The 22,155-nt window shown below is 45.7% G+C and overlaps 1 protein-coding gene across 1 annotated transcript in view; it reads left to right on the top strand.

Annotated features, from left to right (window-relative positions):
- Positions 1-17,172, top strand: part of ABCA5 (ATP binding cassette subfamily A member 5) — a 32,959-nt gene extending 15,787 nt beyond the window's left edge. Inside the window, exons 16-40 of the mRNA XM_075720245.1 lie at positions 680-818; positions 997-1,087; positions 1,584-1,723; positions 3,214-3,333; positions 4,355-4,556; positions 4,793-4,962; positions 5,793-5,926; positions 6,855-6,992; positions 8,225-8,338; positions 8,702-8,872; positions 9,815-9,928; positions 10,184-10,321; positions 10,815-10,889; positions 11,444-11,535; positions 12,062-12,188; positions 12,284-12,401; positions 12,507-12,598; positions 12,756-12,931; positions 13,443-13,518; positions 13,603-13,697; positions 14,102-14,221; positions 14,423-14,572; positions 15,564-15,643; positions 15,901-15,956; positions 16,666-17,172. Coding sequence (XP_075576360.1) covers positions 680-818; positions 997-1,087; positions 1,584-1,723; positions 3,214-3,333; positions 4,355-4,556; positions 4,793-4,962; positions 5,793-5,926; positions 6,855-6,992; positions 8,225-8,338; positions 8,702-8,872; positions 9,815-9,928; positions 10,184-10,321; positions 10,815-10,889; positions 11,444-11,535; positions 12,062-12,188; positions 12,284-12,401; positions 12,507-12,598; positions 12,756-12,931; positions 13,443-13,518; positions 13,603-13,697; positions 14,102-14,221; positions 14,423-14,572; positions 15,564-15,643; positions 15,901-15,956; positions 16,666-16,773 — 3,036 coding nt within the window. The 3' untranslated portion in view covers positions 16,774-17,172. The remainder of the gene's footprint in view (positions 1-679; positions 819-996; positions 1,088-1,583; positions 1,724-3,213; positions 3,334-4,354; positions 4,557-4,792; positions 4,963-5,792; positions 5,927-6,854; positions 6,993-8,224; positions 8,339-8,701; positions 8,873-9,814; positions 9,929-10,183; positions 10,322-10,814; positions 10,890-11,443; positions 11,536-12,061; positions 12,189-12,283; positions 12,402-12,506; positions 12,599-12,755; positions 12,932-13,442; positions 13,519-13,602; positions 13,698-14,101; positions 14,222-14,422; positions 14,573-15,563; positions 15,644-15,900; positions 15,957-16,665) is intronic.
- Positions 17,173-22,155: the final 4,983 nt, after the last annotated feature.

The raw sequence follows: 22,155 nt of genomic DNA, 5'->3' as shown, positions 1-22,155 counted from the left end.
AGACTTTCCTCACAAAGCCGTCCAGGCGCTCGGAGCCGGGACGGAGCCAGAGAGCTCTTTTGTGTTACAGATCTATTATTTCGGGCCTGTAAGAATGGGGACTGCTTTTAGATCTGTACTTAAAAGGGATGTGTGTGACAGTTCACTGGGATTTTAAAAGCACGTGTGTATATTCAACCATCCCTTAAGAGAAGGAGCGAATCCACAGCTAAACGCAATTGTATTAGAAACAGAATAAAGCAGACTGTGGCGTTAACTTACGATATGATTTTTCCATTTGTCACAACAGGAGATGAATTTATTCAAAGCATAGTGAAGACAGAAATAATCCAGCCACCAAGCCAGGAAACATGAAATTACTACCCTGCTCTTAATTGGTTTAGTGGTGGACTTGGTAGTGTTAGGTTAATGGTTGGACTGGATGATCTTAAAGGTCTTTTCCAACCTAAACGATTTGATAATGGTTGGACTGGATGATCTTAAAGGTATTTTCCAACCTAAATGATTCTATGATTTTATGACAGCTGCCTTGCTTACTCTAGGATGTTTCCTGTATGTTTTAGAGGACTATCTAGCAGGCTGCAAACAAAAAGCCTTGTATCTGTTAGGGGGGATTTCCTGAGGTCAACACCTTGCACGTGGATATGACTTGGCAAACGCTTTTTGGTTTTGCACAAAGGTTTTACTGCTGGATGAGCCGACTGCGGGTATGGATCCGTGTTCGCGGCACATCGTCTGGAACCTCCTGAAAAACAGAAAAGCGAATCGTGTGACCGTTTTCAGTACCCACTTCATGGACGAGGCAGATATCCTCGCCGGTGAGTCCTGCCTCAGTCCCCCGGGTACCGCCACGGGTACCCAGTCCCTGAGTGACAGTCACGTTATAGAGCAAAAAGTGATGCTTCTCTAACTGTGGTATATGCCTTTATTTGAAATGTGTAGCTGGTTTTTGGAGTAAATTGACAGTCCTCTGATTTTTTTTTTTTTTGTTTCTAGATCGTAAAGCTGTGATTTCTCAAGGGATGTTGAAATGCCTTGGATCTTCCCTCTTTCTCAAAAGCAAATGGGGAATTGGCTACCGTTTGAGGTATTCTTTTTGTGTGATACCTGTTATGTGACATTGTGTATCTTTTTTATTGTTTTCTGTTGAAATCTGTAAGATAGCACCCCCTGCTCCCCAAAAAGATCCTTTTATCATCTTTATACTGTGTTCAAAAAACGGGCAGAGGTGGCACTTTGGGATGTGGCTTAGTGGGCACGGTGGTGTTGGGTTGACGGTTGGACTGATGATCTTAGAGATCCTTTCCAACCTTAATGATTCCTAGTTTTCACTTTCATTAAGAAATAATCCAGCCACCAAGCCAGGAAACATGGAATTATTACTCTCCCCTTAACTGGTTTAGTGGTGGACTTGGTAGCGTTAGGTTAATGGTTGGACTGGATGATCTGAAAGGGCTTTTCCAACCTCAACGATTCGATGATTCTATGAATGTTTGGTGCTCGGCTGGCTGCTAGTTCTGATGCAGGCGTAAGCAGAAGAGCAAGCTTTAAAAAACCCAGTTTCTTGTTGTGCATTTTTGTAGTATGCACATCGACGCGTATTGCAACACGGAAGCTACAACCTCGCTGATAAGACAGCACATACCTGCAGCCAGCCTGATCCAAGAGAACGACGAGCAGCTCGTGTACACCCTGCCGCTCAAGGACATGGACAAGTTCGCAGGTATTGATGTTTTTCTCGTGCTGCAGGGTTGAACGGCTGCGGAAGAGGAATCCAGCGAGCGTGGCTGTAGCCTGCAGTTCTTGTTAAATTGACGCTTCTGCATTTATGTGGTTTTATTCATTATTTGGCTGCTACTCAGTCAGCGAGGCCTTTCTCAGGCCAGCGAGGACCTCATCGCCTCCTCCAAGGGGGCTGTGGGATGGTACGAGCGATGTGGGTACCCGACGGCAAGCGCCGGGGAGATGCCTTTAGCAGAAGGGTGAAGAGATTCTTCTGACCAAGAGTCCCCTCGTCCTGCAGAAATATCATCTTACTGCAGAGCGTTTTAATGAGCAGGGCTGGCCTCCGGCGGGAAGCCAGAAAACCCCGAGTCCTACAATAACCTATCCCCCTTGCTGCGAGCCGCAAAGAGCAGCTGTGTCACTGCCTTAAAATTCACTGGTGAGAGGGAGCGTGGAACAGATGTCTTGGTTTCACTAGATGGCAGCAATTATCTGATCAGTCCTACACAGGGCTCCTTGTTCATCTCCCAGGAGAAAATGGAAGAAACAGCGTGTCCTTTGCGCTGTGTGGAAAGCTAAGGGAGAATCGATACTGATGTGAATGTGGCTCGTATTTCATAAATGCTTTTTTTCCCCCTTGCCTTTTACCAGTTAATAATTTATTAGCTTTACCTTCAGCAGCCACTGCACGTACTTTTGAAAAACAGGCATCCTCAATTCCCTTGAACTATTTTAAGGAGAAGCTGAGGTTAGGAATATGCCTCAGCCACCGGGGCAGAAGAAATCGCAGAGATCTGATGAGCCTCGCTGGGTATCTGACCGCTCTTCATTTTATGCATTTGCATTTCCCTTCAATGTGAGCTCGGCTCTGACGCTCCTCATTTTGTCAAGTCCCTCACTTCATAGGACTGCCAAGAGCCCAACAGCGTTTTTTATCCCAAAGTGCTAATAAGTGCTCTCACTCTGAACATCATTTTGGTCTTCAAGCTATGCATGCCGTCCAGAATCTCCTGCTCAGTTAAGCTGGCTTTACAGATCTGGCTATTTATATACATAAGACTACCGAGGAATGTTTTATTTGTGAAATCTCTTTGTGCCTGGGCAGGGATTTAGGTAGGATGAGCTGTCCTGCGGTCCCTGTGCGTGGTATTTCCAGGAGAGGGGCTCTCGCAGCAGCCAGGAGGCAGCTCTGAGCCCAGGAGCTTTAGGATGCTGAGGTGGTTTGCATACGGCTTTGGGAAAACACACCGCATTTCCCACACCTGACTGCAGAGGCTGGAGTTCTGTGCTAAAAGGAGCTTCTCCCAACCTCACTTCTCAAGCCATGACCTGCATCTTCATAATTAAGCAACCATATTTACACGTTACCTGCTTTCTACAGTACCATGCAGAGGGTTTCAGGGATGGCTCCGATGGGCTTGAAGATCTCTTGGGAAGACGGTGTAACCCTGTTTCAGAGCAACCAGTGTGTTTCACTTCTGTCTCTAGGCTTGTTTTCCGACCTCGACACTCATTCCCATTTGGGCGTTATCACCTACGGCGTTTCCATGACGACGCTGGAGGATGTCTATCTGAAGCTGGAAGTTGAGGCAGAGATCGACCAAGCAGGTGGGATGGACCGTGGCTGTTCTCCTGTTTTCCCTCATACTGGATTTAGTCTTAATTAGTGTAGAATTGTCCGTGCCACATCACTGCCAGGAGTTTTGCTATGGAGGTAAGAATAAAAAATCCTCTCGCAGAGTGCTGCGTCCAGCGGCATGGGGCTCCTTCGGTCTCACGGCATTCCAGGCTTTTGAAATATTTAACATGAAAAACATGCAAAAGCAGTGAGTTGGGTGGGGAGTGATTCTAGGAGGATCCAGGGGAAAAGCTTTTTACCAGCTGTCTCTGCAGTAATTAATTTTTCATCCAGTGTACTTACATCTAACTTCTTTGCTTTACAGTTGCACTTTTTATGGCTAGCTTTTTAAAATATGCTTTATTTTCCTAATGGAGCTTACTTTCAAGAAATTGTAAATGCACAGTATAAAATTTCTTTCCAGCCTTCTGCGTGAACAGTAATATTGGTAGCCTGCGCTTAAGGCTGAAATAGCTGAACTTGGCTTTCTTCCCCTCCTTTAAATTAACTTCCAATTCAAATGAAAAGTTGGGACTGCTTAATATTACTCCAGAATTAATCAGTTCTTCTTTTGATGTCAACTTGGAATGGTTTAAGCCGCCTTAATCTTTCTAGGGCTTTCTTTGTGATACAGACTAGAAAACTATCCTGCTCTGCAAAGCTTTTGCATGGGTGTAAGAGGGTTTAGCAGCTGAATATGCTGGTACTGAATAATACAGGTGCAAACCTAGTCTAATGGTATGAAACTGGGGCAAGTCACACGTTTTAAGTGGCAGAAATTTGTGTCATCTGCCTTAAGGGTCTTGCTGTGTGGGCGATTCAGGGCTTTGGGGTAGATTGGTGTCATTGAGCTTGAGGTTAAGTTGAGAGATGGGGATGAGATGAGATGGTTTCTCCAGCAGCAAGGGGAAGGAATTGATGGCCACCCAGCTTTCTCCAGCCCTACCATTTCAAACCGCGTAGCTTTGACGGAGCATCACATTTGTAGAGTTTTACTCTCTTCTTTTTCAGATTATAGCGTGTTCAATTCCCAGCAAGTGCAGGATGAAATGGATACAAAATCCTTTGATGATATGGAGCAGAGCCTCCTGATGCTCTTGGAGACGAAGGCATCGGGAGTGAGCACTACAGCCCTCTGGAAGAAGCAGGTTTCCACCATAGCAAAAGTTCACTTCCTTAGTCTCAAGCGGGAAAATAAATGCGTGAGAGTTATGTAAGTATTGGGGCTTTCTCACTTATATACAAAATTCTCAAAACCTGTTTGAATGATACCAGAGAAACGGCAGGATGCGATTAATTTTTTCCCATAGTTACATTTCAACAATAACAAGTATTACTGTTGAGTACGTGCTTTTTCGGGGCAAGGGAGGTGTTGTTTTAATAACATGCAAATAAACTGGGTTGGCTTGCGCTGAATTTTAATAAAACCGAAACTTTTATTTCTTTCAGGTTGTTGCTTTTTCTCATTTTTCTTGTAGTTCAGATTTTACTGTTTTTCATACACCACATCATCAAAAATTCTGTAGCTGCTATCAAACTTTCCCCAGATTTGTACTTGCTGAAGCCCGGAGAGGACTATCACAAGTACAGGAGTAGTCTCCTGCTGCAGAACTCCACAGGTAGGAGGGCAGAGATGCTCTGCGGGCATAGCTCCTGGCTCCACCTCTCTCTTTAAACGTGGCATCTCACGTGGTGGGGAAAGATGGTGTGTGCTACTTTGGGGGTTTGGAACAAACTTTTTCCTTGAAATGAACCCGAATGAAGAGTTTCCAAGTACGCAGAGATGGTAGAGAGTGAGTATCCTTTTGTGCCATAGGGTTTGGTTCAGAGATCTTCCTCCTCCTCCTGCGTCTGGTAGCCTTGTGCGCGCTATGTCGTAAGATGACCCGTGTGAAGGAACTGGCCAGAGAGACATTTAGATACAACGGCATTAAAATCCTGCTACAAAGCATTTTGGAAAATTCCATTTTGTTTCAGCTTAGGATGTTTTAAAAGTGCGTAGCAGCGATCCAGGCAATAGAAACGAGCATCTGTTTGAGCTATCAGGAATTTGTACTTAATACAACTTAATTTCTCTGGCTGCTGTATCAAAGTGCCGCTGGCGGCGTGCTCTCTTAGCTAATTCTCTTTTCAGCTGAAACTTTGAGCATCCTGATAACGCTCATTGGCGCCTCCGCTCCCTCACTGCTGCATTGGACTTGCACCAGTTAATTGGAGAATAGAACCAAAAAATTTTCTTGAATGCTTTGGAGGCTGTCAAGTGGGAAGCCAAAATAAAAACATTCATGTTGTTCAAAATAGCAGAGGTCTCTTTTTGGCGGTCGTGTGTAAGGAAACAGTGATCTTTCATCAGAGGGTTGTATCAGTGGGAAAATGCATCAGTAATTTTGTGTAAAAGACTCCCAAGATGGTGATGAGTAATCATGTTGTTTTCTCTGTCTTACACCAGAATCGGATATCGATGACATTGTCCGCTCTCTTGGGAGCATGAACATACTCTTGGAGATGTTCAATGACACTGATTACGTCTCGGTCGCACCTCACAGCGCGGCTTTAAACGTGTTTGACCTCGAATCCCGACAGGTAGGGTGGACAGACTGGCTCCGTTGTATCCCAAAGAGCAGACAAGCAGCTGGTTAGGGGCTGGTTTTGTTGCGTTCTTTCCTGAAAGGCACATCTTGAGTCATATAATCAAAGAATACTATATACTATTGCTTATACAAGGGCCTGCAAAGAGGACTTGTATTAACAGGATGGAAATATTATCAAAATAAACGTTCTTCCATAGTGATAATTATGGTAGGCTAATAAAACTTCCATCCCCCTTTCTTCCCCACAAGGATACAAAAAGCCAAGAGAAATATTGTAGTTCACAAGAGACCTGGCATAGGAATTTATTTTTTTACTGGCTGAATTATACAATTTGACAGAAGTATAATTCCGTGGTGCTCTCATGTGAAAAGAAAAATGAGTTTCTTGGATTGTAAGTATTCATTTCAGTATGGTCACTGAAGGAATGTCAGAAAGATTTGAACATTGGGGTCATATTTAATCTCCAACAAAGGAACTGCTTTGCAATATGCCAGCTCTGTCTCTCGTTCCCATTTTTATTCATTGCAAACTGTTAATATTAGTGTGACAGTGCGGCCCTTAGCTAATGTAAATTTTTGCCTGTCTGTTTTTTAAATGCATTAGCAAGAACATACGAGTGCAGGTCATTGTGTGTTTTCAGACTGTAATTGTCTGGAGCATCATTTGTCATAGCGTCACGGTTGCATAAAACGTTCTGGGATTTTATTCCAAATAATTTATTCTCTATGAGCATGACTCTTTTCCTGAATTAGGTTACGTGTTACGACCACCCTAAGCAGCCCAGAGCTCCCTGCAAAGCAGACTCTGTTAGGAAAAGATTTTTCCCAGTGTTCGGGTTTAATTAAGCCCATAGGAGAGCCCTCTCAGGATATTACCCTTCATGCAGAAGAATTAATAGAACAAACACTTTCCTTTCCAGAACTATGTTTTTACAGTCATATTCAACAGTACCATGGTGCACTCCCTGCCGGTTTTGATGAATATTGTCAGCAATCTACTTCTGCGCAATTTAAACGTGACGGAGAGCATTGAAATCTGGAGCAACCCCTTCGTTCAGGTGAGCAGCGCCCATGGCTGCCGCGGGGGCTGCGTGGCAAAACCCACCCTTAAGCGCACGGCGGGTGGCAAAGCGTCCCTGGGGTGAGAGGGGGAGTGCAAAAACGTGCCGTAAGTGGAGGGAGAAGTTGGTGGGGACTCTCTGCAGCACCAAGGGCTACGCTCTGCACAGCACCATCGGGAAGGATTGGGTCCCAACGCCCAGAGCCCATGGAGCGAGTCCTTGGTGCTGCGGACCTTTGCAGAATTGAGGAGGGCTCGAGACGTGCCGGGATTTTGTTCTGCGGCTTGTGGAAGCGGAGGAAAAAGGGGTTTGGAAAGAGGATGTCCTGTTGGGAGTTTGTTATGGTGTCGTGGTTCGGCCCCAGCAGCAGCTCAGCACCACGCAGCCATCGCTCGCTGCCCCTGCCCCGGTGGGATGGGGGAGAGAATTGGAGGAGTGAGAGTGAGAAACACTCCTGGGCTGAGAGAAGAACAGTTTAATCATTGAAATAAAGTAAAATAGTAATGATAATAGTAACAATATAATAATAACAATAATAATATCCAAAGCAAGTGATGCCCAATGCAATTGCTCACCACCCACTGACCGATGCCCAGCCAGTTCCCGAGCAGCGATCGCTGCTCCCCGGCCAACCCCCCCCAGTTTCTATACTGCCCATGACGCCGTATGGTATGGAATGGCCCTTGGGGCAGTTTGGGTCAGCTGGCCTGGCTGTGCCCCCTCCCAGCTTCTTGTGCCCCTGGCAGAGCATGGGAAGCTGCAAAGTCCTTGCCTGGCATAAGCAGTGCTGAGCAACAACTAAACCATCAGCGTGTTATCAACATTCTTCTCATCCTAAATCCAAACCACAGCGCTGTGCCTGCTACTAGGAAGAAAATTAACTCTATCCCAGCCGCAACCAGGACGTATGGGTTTGTTAGAGGTTGCTTGCGGTTCTCGGAGGCTGAATGCGGGGATGCGGGAGCTCTGCTGCCTCCTGTGCAGGGCTGGGCTGGCCTTTCGGAGAGGAGGGGACCCGCTGCAGGACATGAACGCCATAGGAGTTTATTAGACACTCTTATAAATACTCCAAAAACTTCTGTAGCTATTTTTCGTCACGCTGCGGCTGAGATAATAGACGGAGATACACAGAATGTATGCTTTAGCATTTACAGTGATGTTGCAATTGCAAATGCATTTTTTTTGGTCACGCACATTCTGGTATTGAAGAAATCTGATTTATATTTCAGAATCTTCCAGACACGATTTTCAGACTGGAGATCTATTTTGAAGCTGTGTTACTGGGAATCATTATTACTGGGATGCCACCCTATTTTGCCATGGACAATGCAGAAAACCATAAGGTAAACTCCCAGATGTGGATTCATAGACTGCACAAGAACTTAAAAACCTTGGGATTTGGGGAAAACCTTAAGAGGTGTTTTAAATAGCATCTTTTGCCATGAGAGGCGGTATGGACGTGACTGCTCTTTGCTGCCTGGGGTAAAGCAGGTTCGGGAAAAGCCCTTTTGCTTTCCGTGGAAATGCTTTTTACTTCTTTGGCAGCTAAAATCAGCAGTAACTGGGCAACACGGTGGTGCCACACCAGTGTAAAAGCAGTGTGTTAGAGGGAAAAACAAGATCCCTCTCTCACACCAAGGCAGATTAACGTAGTGTTAATTTTAAGTAACATTTAATTAACACTGCGTTTTCTTTTCCTGTTGCAGATTAAAGCGTACACGCAGCTGAAGATAGCGGGGCTTTATCCCTCCGCGTACTGGACCGGGCAAGCCGTTGTTGACCTCCCGCTGTTCTTCTCCATCCTTGTCCTGATGATAGGCAGCCTCTTTGCCTTTCACTACGGTGTTTATTTCTACGTTGGCAAGTTCCTCGCTGTGGTGAGTGCAGTGGGGACCGGCGCACACGTGGGGATGTGAGAGCATTGGTTACGTTATTCTCCACAAGTGTTTATTTTTATTAGATGGCTCAGCAGACTTTTTCCATTGGATATACGTGGAAAATGCCGAATTAAGGCTGCTGGTGTGGAGGCAGCAGTCAGGCTGCACCAAAGGCAAAGTAGTACTATTTTTCGTGGGTAAAAATACTCAAATTTTGGAGTTTCATTCAGAACTGGAGTAAAACGGAGCTTTAAAATGCCAGGATCTTCCAAGGAAATGCTTCTTCGCCCTGCTCGCTCGGTCTGCTTCGCGCTCTTTGCTGCCGATGGGGAATTGCTCCATTTGCATGGGTGTGCTGCTAATGACAAGGTTACAGTGACTTTGAGCGCAGACCAGCTCCACAATGAATTGCAGCATATGATTAAATAGAAGAGACTACAAGTCTTCACGTCTTTTATATTCAGAGTGGGCTTCCTTGAGATACTGGCTGTAATTGAGAAGAATCAGATTTTCCGAGCTGCTTTCCCAGAAGCTCCGAGTTAATCAGGCTTGGGATGTGACCGTTGCGCTGCTGGGCTATTTTTCTACCGGTGCATCTACCCTTGTTTTAATTTCTGCGAAAATGCTAAGGCTGAAGGGCTGAACATTCCTGATATGTGCCAAAATCCTCAGGTCAACATTTATGAGAGCCTGTGTTATAAAAAAAATGGGAAATAGTTTAAAGGAAACTGAGTGAGTGAGGTTCCTGCCTATCCATAGACTCTTGGATATGTGTCTTTAATAGTATATGCTCTATGTGCCAAGGTGGCAAAATATTCAAACTGAGTGACAAAGATGAATCCAGAGTTATGTAGCTCACTAATTCCAGTCGATACTTACACAAAAAATTCACCCCTGGGTTCTTGCTGTACATGTCCTGAGAAACCTTCCCTGTCTTTGCAGATTTTTTGCCTGATTGGTTATGTCCCGTCAGTCGTGCTCTTCACTTACGTGGTCTCCTTCACGTTTAAAAAAGTCCAAAATACGAAAGAATTTTGGTCATTTATATTTTCAGTGGTGAGTAACTTTACCTTCAGTTCAGTTAGCTGGGAGGATTGGTTATCTCCAAAGCCACAACAGGCTTCCCAGTTATTTTATTTAACTGTGTCCTTAATGCACAAGTAATTTGAAACATTTACCAGTGTCTCTGTATTACTGCCATATCCTAAATGATAAAAGCTTTAAAAAAAAGTGCCTCAAATTAGATAACTTATGCTTAGAGAGTCTGAACTGAATGAAAATGGACTTTTTTTTCCCTTTTCTTTTGTATAGACAGCCTTGCTCTGTACGGTTGTCACTGAAGTGGCCTTTTTTCTGGACTATTACCTGGTAACCACCATCCTGCATTACGTCTTCTCCATCTTCATTCCTATTTATCCCCTTATTGGCTGTCTGATTTGTTTTATAAAGGTAAGGGGCCACAGGAGACCCTCTCCAGAGCATTTGTAGCCAGCTGGGTTGGGTGGGTGTCTTTAATGATGAGACAGCAGCTGGCTGCCCACTGGTGCAGTGTCATCCAGAGCCATTTAACGCCTGCAGAATAGCAGCTGCTGGGGAAGAGTCACCTTTTTTTTCTGTAAGCAAAGTGTCGCAGTTTTAAAATGAGGAAAGAAACAAGTCTTCCATTAAATATCTAAAGGAAAACCATGCGTTTCTCAGGCTGCGGACTGGGCAAAGCCGGTGATGGGTGGTGGGTTAGTTGGATGTCAGTGGCTTTAAACCAGGAGCAGCTCCAGGGACTTTGATGGAAATTTATTGGTGTTGGACTCATGCAAGCAGGGACTCTGCAGAGGGCCTTGAGCAACGTAACTTAAATGGCTAATTTGAGATTAAAGCGCGATATAGAATATGCAGTCTCTGATAGGTGATTATTAACCTGAACGTATTTTTTTTGCATTGTCAGGTCTCATGGAAAGGCAAGCGAAAGGACGGAGGATACTACGACCCCTGGGACCGGCTCCTGGTAGCAGTTATAGCTGTAAGCGTGGTTATTTGATTATTTGCCGTATTTGCTGTAGAGAATTGCTAACTCCTGCTGGGAGGCCCCTTCTGTTCAGGCATCTTTGTTAATAAAAATTGGATCTAATGTTCAGCATCGCTGGAGCCTGCAGCTTTGCAACCTGTTGCAGCACGAACAGTATCAGTAAAAGCTGCTGCGCCCACCAGCTCAACATCTGCTGCTTCAGTAGTCTTACTAACGGTGCCGATAGTAATCCTGATTATTATGGGAGTCTGCGCTGATGGAACAAGAACTCCAGAGCAGGGAGAGTCCCTTCTCTCTCCAAAACCCAAATAATTGCCGCTAGATCTAAGCAGACTCTGGTTGTGCGTCCTCAGCGTCGACCCACTGAGCAGCATCTAAGGATACATTTCATCTTCTTGGAAACATCTGCACTTCTGCGGTGGTGAAGAGCTGGTGCTTCTTGTCACTCATCGCACTGGTGGGGTCACCTATAGGGTCACCTGTAGGGTCACCAGCCTTGGAGGGCTGGCAGTGCTCCGAGTAACCAGAACTGTATTTATCCGTTTTAGCCCTATTTGCAGTGTGTCATGTGGCTCTTGCTGCTGCGATATTTCGAGCTGAAGAATGGAGGGAGGACAGTTAGAGAGGATCCGTTTTTCAGGTATGTCTGTTGAATAGACTTTTAAAAAGTAATAGTCCAAAGAAGCCATTTTTAGAAGTGATGCTGGTAATTAAACTGGAGTATGCAGTGTGTAGCTATGGGGGATATTGCAGAAAATAAAATACCTGTGGTTATATCCCATCCCAAGTGTCTAAAGAATTTGTTCTCCTAACTTTAGTTGTCTGAAGTTCAGTCAATAAAGTGCAGAAGTAGGTTTTTCACTTCCTTTTAAGTTATGCCAGTGCAAAATCAGGAGTTTTGTAAGGAAGTCCCCTATATAAAAACAGGGGAACTTCCTTTCCCGTTGCATGGCGAGAGATGCCATACCCCAACAGAGAGCTCAGCATACAGATGACAAAGCTGCAGTCATTGACAGCTCTTTCTGCTCTTTTGGAGCTTCTCGGATGTGCTGCCTGAATGTGTTCCTCCTGGGTTTGGCAAACACAAATTGCTTTCCGCATCAAAGCGGCGAGCAAATCTCAACTGAATGCGGAGCAGCGGCATCATGTTGCTCTCTTCCCCTTAGAAAATGTTTTACAAAAGCCAAAACCTGGAAGTTCCCAGACGTCCCGCATGATGAGAACGAAGATGAAGACGTGAAGGCGGAGAGGCTGCGAGTCCAGGAAATCCTGAGTAGCCCCAAAAGCGAGGAGGTAATGCCGTGCGCCCATGGGCACTACCCAAAACCCAAATTCAGACGTTTCCCAGAGCTGCTGGGATCTGCAGCCACTTCTCTCTTCTCTACTAGATGCCAGCAATCCTGGTCAGCAGCTTGCACAAAGAGTTTGATGAAAGAAAGGAATTTCTTCTGGGGAGAAAAATAAAGAAGGTGGCAACAAAACATGTTTCTCTCTGTGTAAAAAAAGGTTGGAGTTCAGTTGCTTGCTGTTGAGCTGGTTTCTTTACAAAAACAACTGTTGAATCCCTTCGTCTGACCTCACGGGCAATGTTTTGTGTCGTCCTTTCTTTAGGAGAAATACTGGGTTTGTTAGGACCCAACGGAGCTGGGAAAAGCACGTTAATTAATATGCTCGTTGGAGAGATTGAGCCAACCAGCGGGCAGGTACATTACATGCTACAAACTAAATAGAAAATGAATCTATATTTAATTTTTTTTATTATTATTGCAAGCATTCCCAAGTGTTTTTTGCTAAAACTTTGCAGAAACAGTTCTGAAACTTGTATAGACCTTACTCAATAATATTATATTTTCCTTGCAGGTTCTGATGGGAGATTATTCTTTTGGTCCGAGCAGCAAAGAGGACTCGGTGAAATTTGTGGGGTACTGTCCTCAAACGAATCCGCTTTGGCCGGATATTACATTGCAGGAACACTTTGAAATTTATGGCGCTATCAAAGGAATGAGTCAGTCTGATGTTAAGGAAGTCATAAAACGGTAAGTAGTTTATTATAGAAATGTTTAAGGTTTAGCTATATTTTTTTCTTAGCCTTTTTTTTTTTTCGCTTTTCCTAATGCAGCCATTCTTTCATTTAAGTTTGATTGGATCTTTTCAGCAAATTCAGCAAGTGTGAATTTGTAGGTTAGGAGATACAGATTCAGCCACACAAAATTCAACTGGTATTTGTATTTTTTTTTGTTTGTTTCAAAGTTACAAAGTGCTAACGATGACCTTTGCAGAGGCTGCAAGGACGGGGAGTCCAGGGCTTGGAGCTGTTGCTAGGTTGTCACCCTGGGCTCCTCTAGGACACGGGGCGGGTGGTTTTATATGGAAGCGCCCAGCTCCAGTGCTGCGTATTGCTCTGCTTTTCTTATACTTTATATACAAGTATATGCAAGTATTTGTAACTGAGCTCTTCCAATGAGACTGTTTGCATAGTGTGTGATGAGGGGGAAGCCGAACCAGCACCCTCTCAGCTTTTGATATGTGGTCCTCCCGCTTCCGCAGCATCGCGAGTGCCCTGGATTTGAAAGACCACCTGCAGAAGACCACGAAGAAGCTGGGCGTCGGGCTGAAACGCAAGGTACGGGGGAGCTTTTTGAGCTGCCGCGTTGGGTGTCTCCAGCAGCCGTTGTGTCCTGACCCTTTCCCTTTGCCTTCCTCCCAGCTGTGCTTTGCCCTGAGTATGCTGGGCAACCCACGGGTCACGCTCTTGGATGAACCGTCGACCGGGATGGATCCAAAAGCCAAGCAGCACATGTGGTGAGTGCCGCCGGGCCTATGTTTGCCACAGGCTCGATTCTCTTCGGGGGTTTGTCCGATTTTATGTGTGCGTTACCCCTCTTAACGCTAGGGAGAGCCATAGACAACGCTGCCTTAGTGCCAGGTGCACTTCATCTGTCTCCTCTTCCAGAACATCTTGGAGATTAAAAGCTTGAAAGTCCAAAGAAATCTTTAAAATAATTTAAGGAGTATGAAGGTTGAGTCATCTTTGTGAAAAAAATGAGATGTTAATTGTTGCTGTGGGAGTAGTATTGGTCCATAAAATAAAGGGTTTGTGTTTGACCATCACAGTCCTCTTGTCCTACTAACCCAGGATTTACTGTTACGTGCCAAATGTTTTAAATGTTCTATTCAGAGATTTTTTTTTTTGTTATGTTTTGTAGGCGGGCAATTCGAGCAGCATTTAAGAATAAGGAGAGAGCAGCTATCCTGACCACTCACTACATGGAAGAGGCGGATGCTGTCTGTGACCGCGTGGCCATCCTGGTGTCCGGGCAGCTGAGGTACCACCGGAGCCTTCCCCTGCGGGCAGGATAGGACAGATGTCAACTAGAATATATTTCTTTGAAAATATAGATAGACGTTTTTTCTGCATCTTTAATTTGGAGCAGAATTAAACTGCTAAAAGGGTCTGTTAGAAGTCAGGCTGCTTTTTGAGTGTGGTGTAACATGTACAACTCTTATTTTCTCTCTGCAATTGGTAGATGTATAGGTACTGTCCAACACCTGAAGAGTAAGTTTGGCAGAGGATACTTCCTGGAAATGAAATTAAAAGAAACAGCAGATGTACAGCAGGTGGAGTATCTGCAGAGCCAGATTTTGCACATCTTCCCAAATGCGAGTCATCAGGAAAGGTAAACTTTTAACAAATACGCAGAAAACATTGCTATTAATACAAGCCCCTGATTTCTCAGCAGCTCCTTGACACCAAGTAAGGAATGCCACAATACAAAAATTCACAAAAAATACTTACGCGTGGCTTAAAAAAAAGAGGAAGCATTTTGCAGGCCAGCAAAAGCTGCCAGGGTGGTGGCTGTGAGCCCTGTGTGCAGATGTTCGGCACGGAGGAAGCAAAACTTGATTTCTGCGTAGCTGTTGGTTGGAGGCTTCCTCCTTGCTTGGGCTCCCCCCGCCAGGAAACGGGGGTAAAATCTGAGTCACTGAGTCACTGGCCCTTACCTAGAAATGCTTGAACGTTTTCTGGGGGTGGACCTCAAAGTTTGAGGGTGGGTTGGTTGGACTTTCCCCAACAGCTTTGAATTTCTGCCATATGAACTCAAGGGTCTGGCTTGGTGACCACTGATGAGACTCTCCAAAAAGGGCACTGGAGGCATCACGTAAGGAGCGTTCCTCAGTGCAGGAGGTTTGAAGGAGAGTTTATTTTTCAGAAGCAGATGGGTGGGGTAGAGCAGCTCCCTGTTCTGGAGCCTGGGTTGCAGGAACCGCTGGATGATGCAAAGTCCCGAGAGATCCTGTGACCTCCCTCCGAGTTCATTTGAAAGGCAAAACCTCATCACTTTGGGAGTCCCGGGCAGCAATTTTTCTTTCATGAGTTTATAGGCAGAATAGAAATGGTTGAATCTTAGCTGAAGAGCATATAAATCATAGAGCGGTCTCAGGTGGGTCTCAGCTGATGCAGCTGGACCTGGATCTCTGAGGCGGATTACAGACCAGCTGGTCTCCTGGAGCTGCATCGTTCCTGTTGTCGTGTATGATGATGGCTACTAGTCAAACTGCCTGGAGTAGCCTTCGGAAAATGAGTTTAAATCCATTCACTTGGCTATTAATATTTTTGCTTTGAGTAATTTTACCTGAAGCTCAATTTGCTTTGTTTCTTTGTTCCAGTTTTGCTTCTATTTTGGCGTATAAAATTCCTAAAGAAGATGTACAGTCGCTTTCACATTCTTTTTCCAAGCTGGAAGAAGGTAATTAAAGCACTTGCCACGCATCGCATACAGAAATCATTTTGTCTCCCATAACTGACAGATTTGCCATGCAGTGGCACTTCTGCATTTCTGTTCCAAACTTGTTTAATTTATTTTTTTCTGTTACTGTTGTTGTCCCCTACTCTGTTTCTTGTGAAATCAAGAGTAAGCACTTGTACCAGCTTAAAATGCTTTGAATCCAGCTGTGTCAGATAGTGAAGTATCCCTAAATATGCTCTCATTAATTCTTTCACCAGTAAAACACGCCTTTAACATCGAGGAGTACAGCTTTTCTCAGGCAACACTGGAACAGGTATGTTAAAGCAAATTATATTTCGTTGGAAATAAACCCTGCCAGGCAAAGGTGTTGCAGTGGTTTTTGACAGGGTTTTTGGAGGTGTGCGGGGTGGATTCCCTTTGCCCCTGCCGTACAGGAGTCGTGCATCCAGTCTGGACAAGTCGTAGCGGTGGAGGGGCAGGCAGGTTGTCCCCCATGCCCGGCTTTCAGGCAGCTGGGGCCGCTTTGCTGTTGCCTGTTTGGGCATTTTTGGGGAAGTCAGGTCCCCTTTCCCAAAGTGAATTGGGACTGTCAGTTCCCTTGCTCTCTTTATTCCCATGTTCTTTCTTTTTAAAATAAGACACACCGACTGCGGTGACTGGAGCAACGTAAATTTGTGACATGAGTGGAAGTGCCACTATGACTTAGTCAAAAGATGGGCATTGCTGTTCATTTCTGAAAGGAGGGCAAAGCTGAGGCTTATTATTGCTTATTCTGGATTAGTTATTGCTGACGATAAATGTTCTTCAGCATGTATTTGGTTCAACTTCCTTTTCATTGTGCTCTTGAAACGAGGCAGGGAGGGTAAGAGCAAGGAGAAAAAACCCAAAATACCAAAAACATCCTACTCGGAGATGAAGCAATACATTCCATATCTGTGAGATTTTTACCATGAATTCTGCTTGTGACCAAGAAAGTTCCTACAAGGAGCATGGCATGTTCACATCCTTTCTGTCTGTTCCAGGTTTTTGTGGAGCTTGCTAAAGAGCAGGAGGAGGAGGACAGCAGCTTTGGCACCCTGAACAGCACGCTGTGGTGGGAGAGGACGCAGGAAGACCGAGTCGTTTTCTGAGCTCCTTACGGTCCAGATCTGCTCGGCAGCTCGTGCGTTGTGCAAGCGATGATCCTCTGCGCGCAGGCTGGGGCCGTGTGCGTGGAAAACGTCGGAGCTGGGATGGACAAGGAAGATGGTATTTGGAAGCACCGAGCGCGTTCCACCATCCTGGCCTTAGGGATAACGCCGCGATAGCGGTGGAAGCGGTGAGCATCCCAACCTTCTTCCCCTCGCTGTTTCCTGGTTTGCGTTGAGTGAGAAGACACTGCCACGATGGTCGCTCATCTCCTGGTGTTGGTTGCTTGTGCAGGAGCACCCGCCTGACTTCCTTGGCCGCGCTGCGCCAGCAACAGAGCTGAGGTCGTGCTGTCCTTACTGGAAAGCATGCATTTGAGCAAACCCAGTTGCCACTGGAGCATCCTGCCCCGCGGGACCCGCTCGCTGGTTCTCAGGGTCTTGCCGTGCCCCGTGCCCTCGGTTGGGCATTGCTGCCTGCCCGACGAGGTGCTGTGCAGACACGTGTCCCTGCAGCGTCCTGCTCCCCCGCCGGCTGATCCGTCCCTGCTTACGCTTAGGACATGCACCTGCTTAGACGAGAGGGGAAAATCCACTCCGAAGTAATGACATTCACTGCAAGGAGGGTCCTGAGTTACACTGCGAGCTTAGCTTGGTATCCAACCAATGTGAAAATGTTCATTTACAGCTGTAATGCGGCGCTTGTTGACACTTATATTCCTTTCTACTGCAAGTTGGCAGACGTGGCTCACTCACGCTGCCAGTCTGGGTGGCACTGATGTTTGTAATGCATGCACTGTAGGGTTAAAGGGGGTGTACAGAAGTGGATGCTTTCTTTCCCCCGCTTGGTAAAAGTACAAAGACATAACTGCGTAGTTACGGGATTTGCAGAGATGTGAGTATTTCTCGTCTTCATTAAAAACAGTCTTAATTCTTTTGTTGGGTGTAACGACGTGTATCCTGCCAGCTGTTTTTAGAGGCAGTCCTTTTAAGATGTTTTTTCATTTTTCTTGACAGTGAATTCATAAGTACATGCAACAGCACGTCCTAATCCGTCTTTGTTGGGATAGCAGAAATGCAGTAGCATGCTCAGCACAGGAACGTTTGCTTTGTCCTGGCCTGGCAATTTTTCATTCACCTTCGTAAACCGAAAAAAATAAGATCCAAATTCACAACCTCATGAGTAGGAATGGTGCCTTTGGTTTGCATAGAAGCACTAAGAGGAGCGGAATATGTGATCCTTTATCCTAAGATATGACAGATGTACATTGAAAGTATTTTTTTGTTTTTTTCTACACAAAGCTAGCATCACTTTTTTAATTTTATAATGTGAAATTAAAAGATTGCTAACAGTTCATTGTGTTCTGCAGTGAACAAATATAGAGATACATTTATATCGAATCATTGGCTTCATAAGTCATATCGATTATATATCTTCACATTAAAGTTAGAAAATACCTTTGTTTTTCTTGCAAAAACTCAAAAAACTGTGGGTTAAGGTGGCGTTCTGTGTCCCAACTGTTTGTAATTATCAGGCAATAATGTACGTTATTGGTCTGATAATGGTTTATCATCACATTGAGCTAAAATCTGTTTTCATTACTTTCTTAGTCTACTATGGGGAGATGTTGAACTCTTTCATGTAGAACTTCTGCTTCCTCTTTTGTACCCGTAGATTGCATATAAACGTCCAGATTTTGGTTTGTAGTTAAAATTTGAGCCCAACTCTCCTGTGCTGGAAACGAAACACAGGTAAAGATTGCGGCACCAGCCTCTAAACGGCGGCTCCAGTAGCAACCTTTCTAGGGCTGAAGCTTCCCTGTAAGAAAAGAAAAATGACCAAAATTCAGCTCTTTCATTTTTGCAGCCTTTTATTTAGCCCCTGGGAACCCCCAGCCCGTGGCTCCCAGCTGCGTCCCTGCTGCTGGCCAGTATCTCGGAGCATTTTCCTGTGTTTGGAGCAAAGGTGGGACCCAGAATTTTGTCTCGCGATGCTTTCCCACGTCTGTACATACAAGCTAAGTGCGTCTTCTCCAAATCCCACATTTCTTACTTCCATCTCTTTTTGTAAATGGTTTTTCAGCTGAGTGTCGTCTGCACATCTGTCCAGCAACGTACAGCACGCTCTTTCCTCGTGAACTGAATGAAAGCACGGTTGTGACCTGTTAGCCTTGATGTCTTAATTTTATTCTTTAACTTATAGTCAGAGTTAATAGTCTGTAAAGTAGTTCGATACTGTCTGGAGGACATCACCCTATTTCAAAGTGTTTCTTATTTTCTAAATGTTTCGAATGGATCATAGGAAAGCCTTCATTAGCGTCCCAATTTGCTCCGTTTGGTACTGTTCTCGTTTACCCTGGAGTAACCCAGCTGATGGTGGCACTGTCTTTATGCAGCCACACGTACGAAGAATTTGGCTCGTGAAGTTAACTGCATGTTTGGGTGGGATTTTTTTTGGCGTGCTGACGCCACGTGTCAATGTGGCGTAAGATGCCCCCCCCAAACCATCGCTGTAATCAGAATATATTGTAACCAGCAGCCTTTCGGAGTGTCGTATGATGTCTACAGCTGCCAGAATAGGGAAAAACACGTGCAAAATTAAACCAGAAAATCCCCTGGAAACATGCGAGCTTTATTCCTGCAATTTGAAGTCCCTTTGTTCAGCTGTTACCAGTGCCATGCCAAATCCCAGCCATGCAATGCTCACACCCAGTTGGTGCTCTAGGGGATAAAATGGAGCCGGGGCAGCCGGAGTCGGGCTGACTGTGGGACTTGGGGCAAATCAATTCCGTTTGTGTCACCGTGCCCAGCTATAATGGTTCGAGTTACCTTGCAGGGTTGTTGTGAGAAATAGTTAGCTCGTATAGCCAAAATTTAGGAGATGCGTATACTTGGTGGTGTTATTATAAGGTTCTATTTTTCTATGGAGCAATTTAATGTGTCTGATTTTGTTTACATTACCAAGAAAAGCCCTTATTTAAAAATATCTCTGTATAGCGAGTCCGCTACGTAGCCAACATGCAGTACGCTGTTAGCGGAAACAGGTCGCGGGTGTAAAGGCGGCGCGTTTGTAACGCTCCTCCCGATGCGGCCATCGGGCACTTCGAACCGTCTGCAGTTTATTTTGTACACCTGCCTTTCTTTCACCACTTTACTAATACAGCAAAGTCGAGTTTTTTTTCCTTTTCCAGCAGAAAGTACTACCAAAATAAAGATGGATTGCATTGTTAGACGCTCGTGTGGCTCCTGCCTGTGTTTTGCTGTGCTAGAAAGGGCACGCAGGTGAGAGGGGGCTTGGGCAGAGCATGGGGGGCCCCGGCTTTTGGCACGGCTGGGGGTGTCACCCTGAAGTAATTACCTGTTTTTAACTGAATTCAGGGAATTGCAGTGTGGCAACACTTGGGATTTTGACCACCCGCAGTTGCATCAAGTTTTGCAGCCAGATTAATTCAGCCCAACTCGGGGCTAGAAGTGACCCCGCGGCAGCCGCGCGTTCCTGGCGCGCTGCGTCATGCATCTGCAGGGATGAATCATGTTCGTCCGCTTGAAAATTAATCCCACTGAAAAAAAAAAAAAAAAAAACCACCCTCATTTTTCTGGTTGGATCCGTGCCCAAGGCGAACTCACTGGGTGGCTGGATGGGTGCTTGCTCCGGCATGATGGGCGGCGAAACGCTGCTGGTGAGAGGTTTGGCTGAAGCTGGAGCACGAAACCATGGTCTGCGGGGATGAAGAACGCTGCCTGCTCCTCGGCTGCCGTGTGGGACCGCCAGCTCCGGGCATGACCCGCTGCCGAGGAGGAGGAGGAGGAGGAGGAGGAGGAGGAGGAGGAGGAGGAGGTGGTCCACCTCCAGCCCTGCGGGTCAGCTAAGGACATAGCAAAATGGAAGGGGTTTGTGCCTCAGTCTCCCCGGACCCTTCAGTGGGGAGGAAAATAACCCCAAAGAAATTTAATCTGAACTTGCTGAAGGTTCCCAGGTTTTCATACTAGTTCTTTAAAAGTGTATTAAGGACAACATGCCCTTTATTTTTTTTTTTAAAGCTGTAAAATTAATCCATTCCCTTGTAACGCTTCCTTCAAGAGACCTTCAGAAAGTCCCTAATTTAACGTGCTGAATTTCTCCTTGATAAGAGTGTCCTGGAGCTTTCAGTTCTCCTTTTTCCTGAAATGCATTGCTTCGAGTGTCCCCCGGGAGGATGCTGGCTCCGTGCTCGGCCCTTCTCCACCCCCTGGTAGATGTAAGGGCTGATCCGACGCTGAACCTGAGTCTCCTCCTCAGAAATCCCATGGAGCAACTGCTTGGGGATTTAATTAATGATATTTTGAGATGCTACGTGCTCTCTAGCTGCTTGTCAGTGAAGCCCTAATGGGTTGCCTTGGACTGGGGTCCCACTTCAGCGGCAGAGCCGGGAGCAGCACCCGGTACCTGGGATGGGAAACCCCAAGGAGTGCTCGGAGCAGGTGTCGGCTTTACGTTAAAATGCATTTTCTGCAGATAACGTGGAGGCGTGCCAGGGCTCCGCGCTGCGCCAGGTACTGCCAGCACACTATGCGCAGGGTATGTGCCAGAAACGTATTTTTTTTTAGTGAAGTGCATCTCAGCTGTGGTTTTTTTTGCGGTTACGAGTAGCCTTCCCCATTTCTCGCTTGTTGCCCAATGGGAAGTGATGCAGGCCAACGCTCTGCTCCTCTCCTAAAGGAGCTCATTCCTTGAAAATGAGTAAATTGGCAGCTGCAGAAGAGCTATGGCCTTTTGTTAAGCAACAACAGGACGGCTTTTGTGCTTTTAGTCAGCTCTCTAAATCAGATACAGAGTCCTCAAGCTGTTGAAATTCCAGGACAGTCAAATTCCTTTAACTACTTGAACTGTCGTGTGGCTGTGCACCCTTCCAACTCATTTGGATTTCCTGGCTTATCTGATTTCCTCACCTCCCTGTTTTGAATGCAGATCCATTGGAAACCTTTTTTTTTTAAAAAAAAAAAAAAAACTAACAAGTTCCATCCTGATTCCAGCTGTGTGACAGCTGCTGGAAAAGCAATTAAAAGGAGTGGAAACTAAAAAAAAAAAAACCCTATTAAAAGCAAAGGGGAAAAGAGAAACAAGAAATAAAAATCCCATTGGTCCTCGGACGCAGGATTCACCTCTGCAGAGGAAGGAGAGCTTGCTGACTCAGGCTGTGAGCAAGATGGGGAGAAGGCAGTGAAGTTTTCCCTCCAGCGAAGCTCGGGCAGGGCCGAGGTTGCTTTGCCACCGATCGGGAGCTTGCGTTCGCCCCGTCTCGGGGCACGCAGCTCTCCTGCTGCGCCTCTCCCCCGGACTCGTCAGCCTGGTAGAAACATGCTCTTAGATTGCACACGATGCACGTGTCCTATTAAATACTGCGA

This window comes from Pelecanus crispus, chromosome 12 (genome assembly GCF_030463565.1).
Source record: "Pelecanus crispus isolate bPelCri1 chromosome 12, bPelCri1.pri, whole genome shotgun sequence".
Lineage (NCBI taxonomy): Eukaryota > Metazoa > Chordata > Aves > Pelecaniformes > Pelecanidae > Pelecanus > Pelecanus crispus.
Note: the sequence above shows the minus strand (reverse complement) of the source record. Positions and strands in the feature narration are given on the sequence as shown.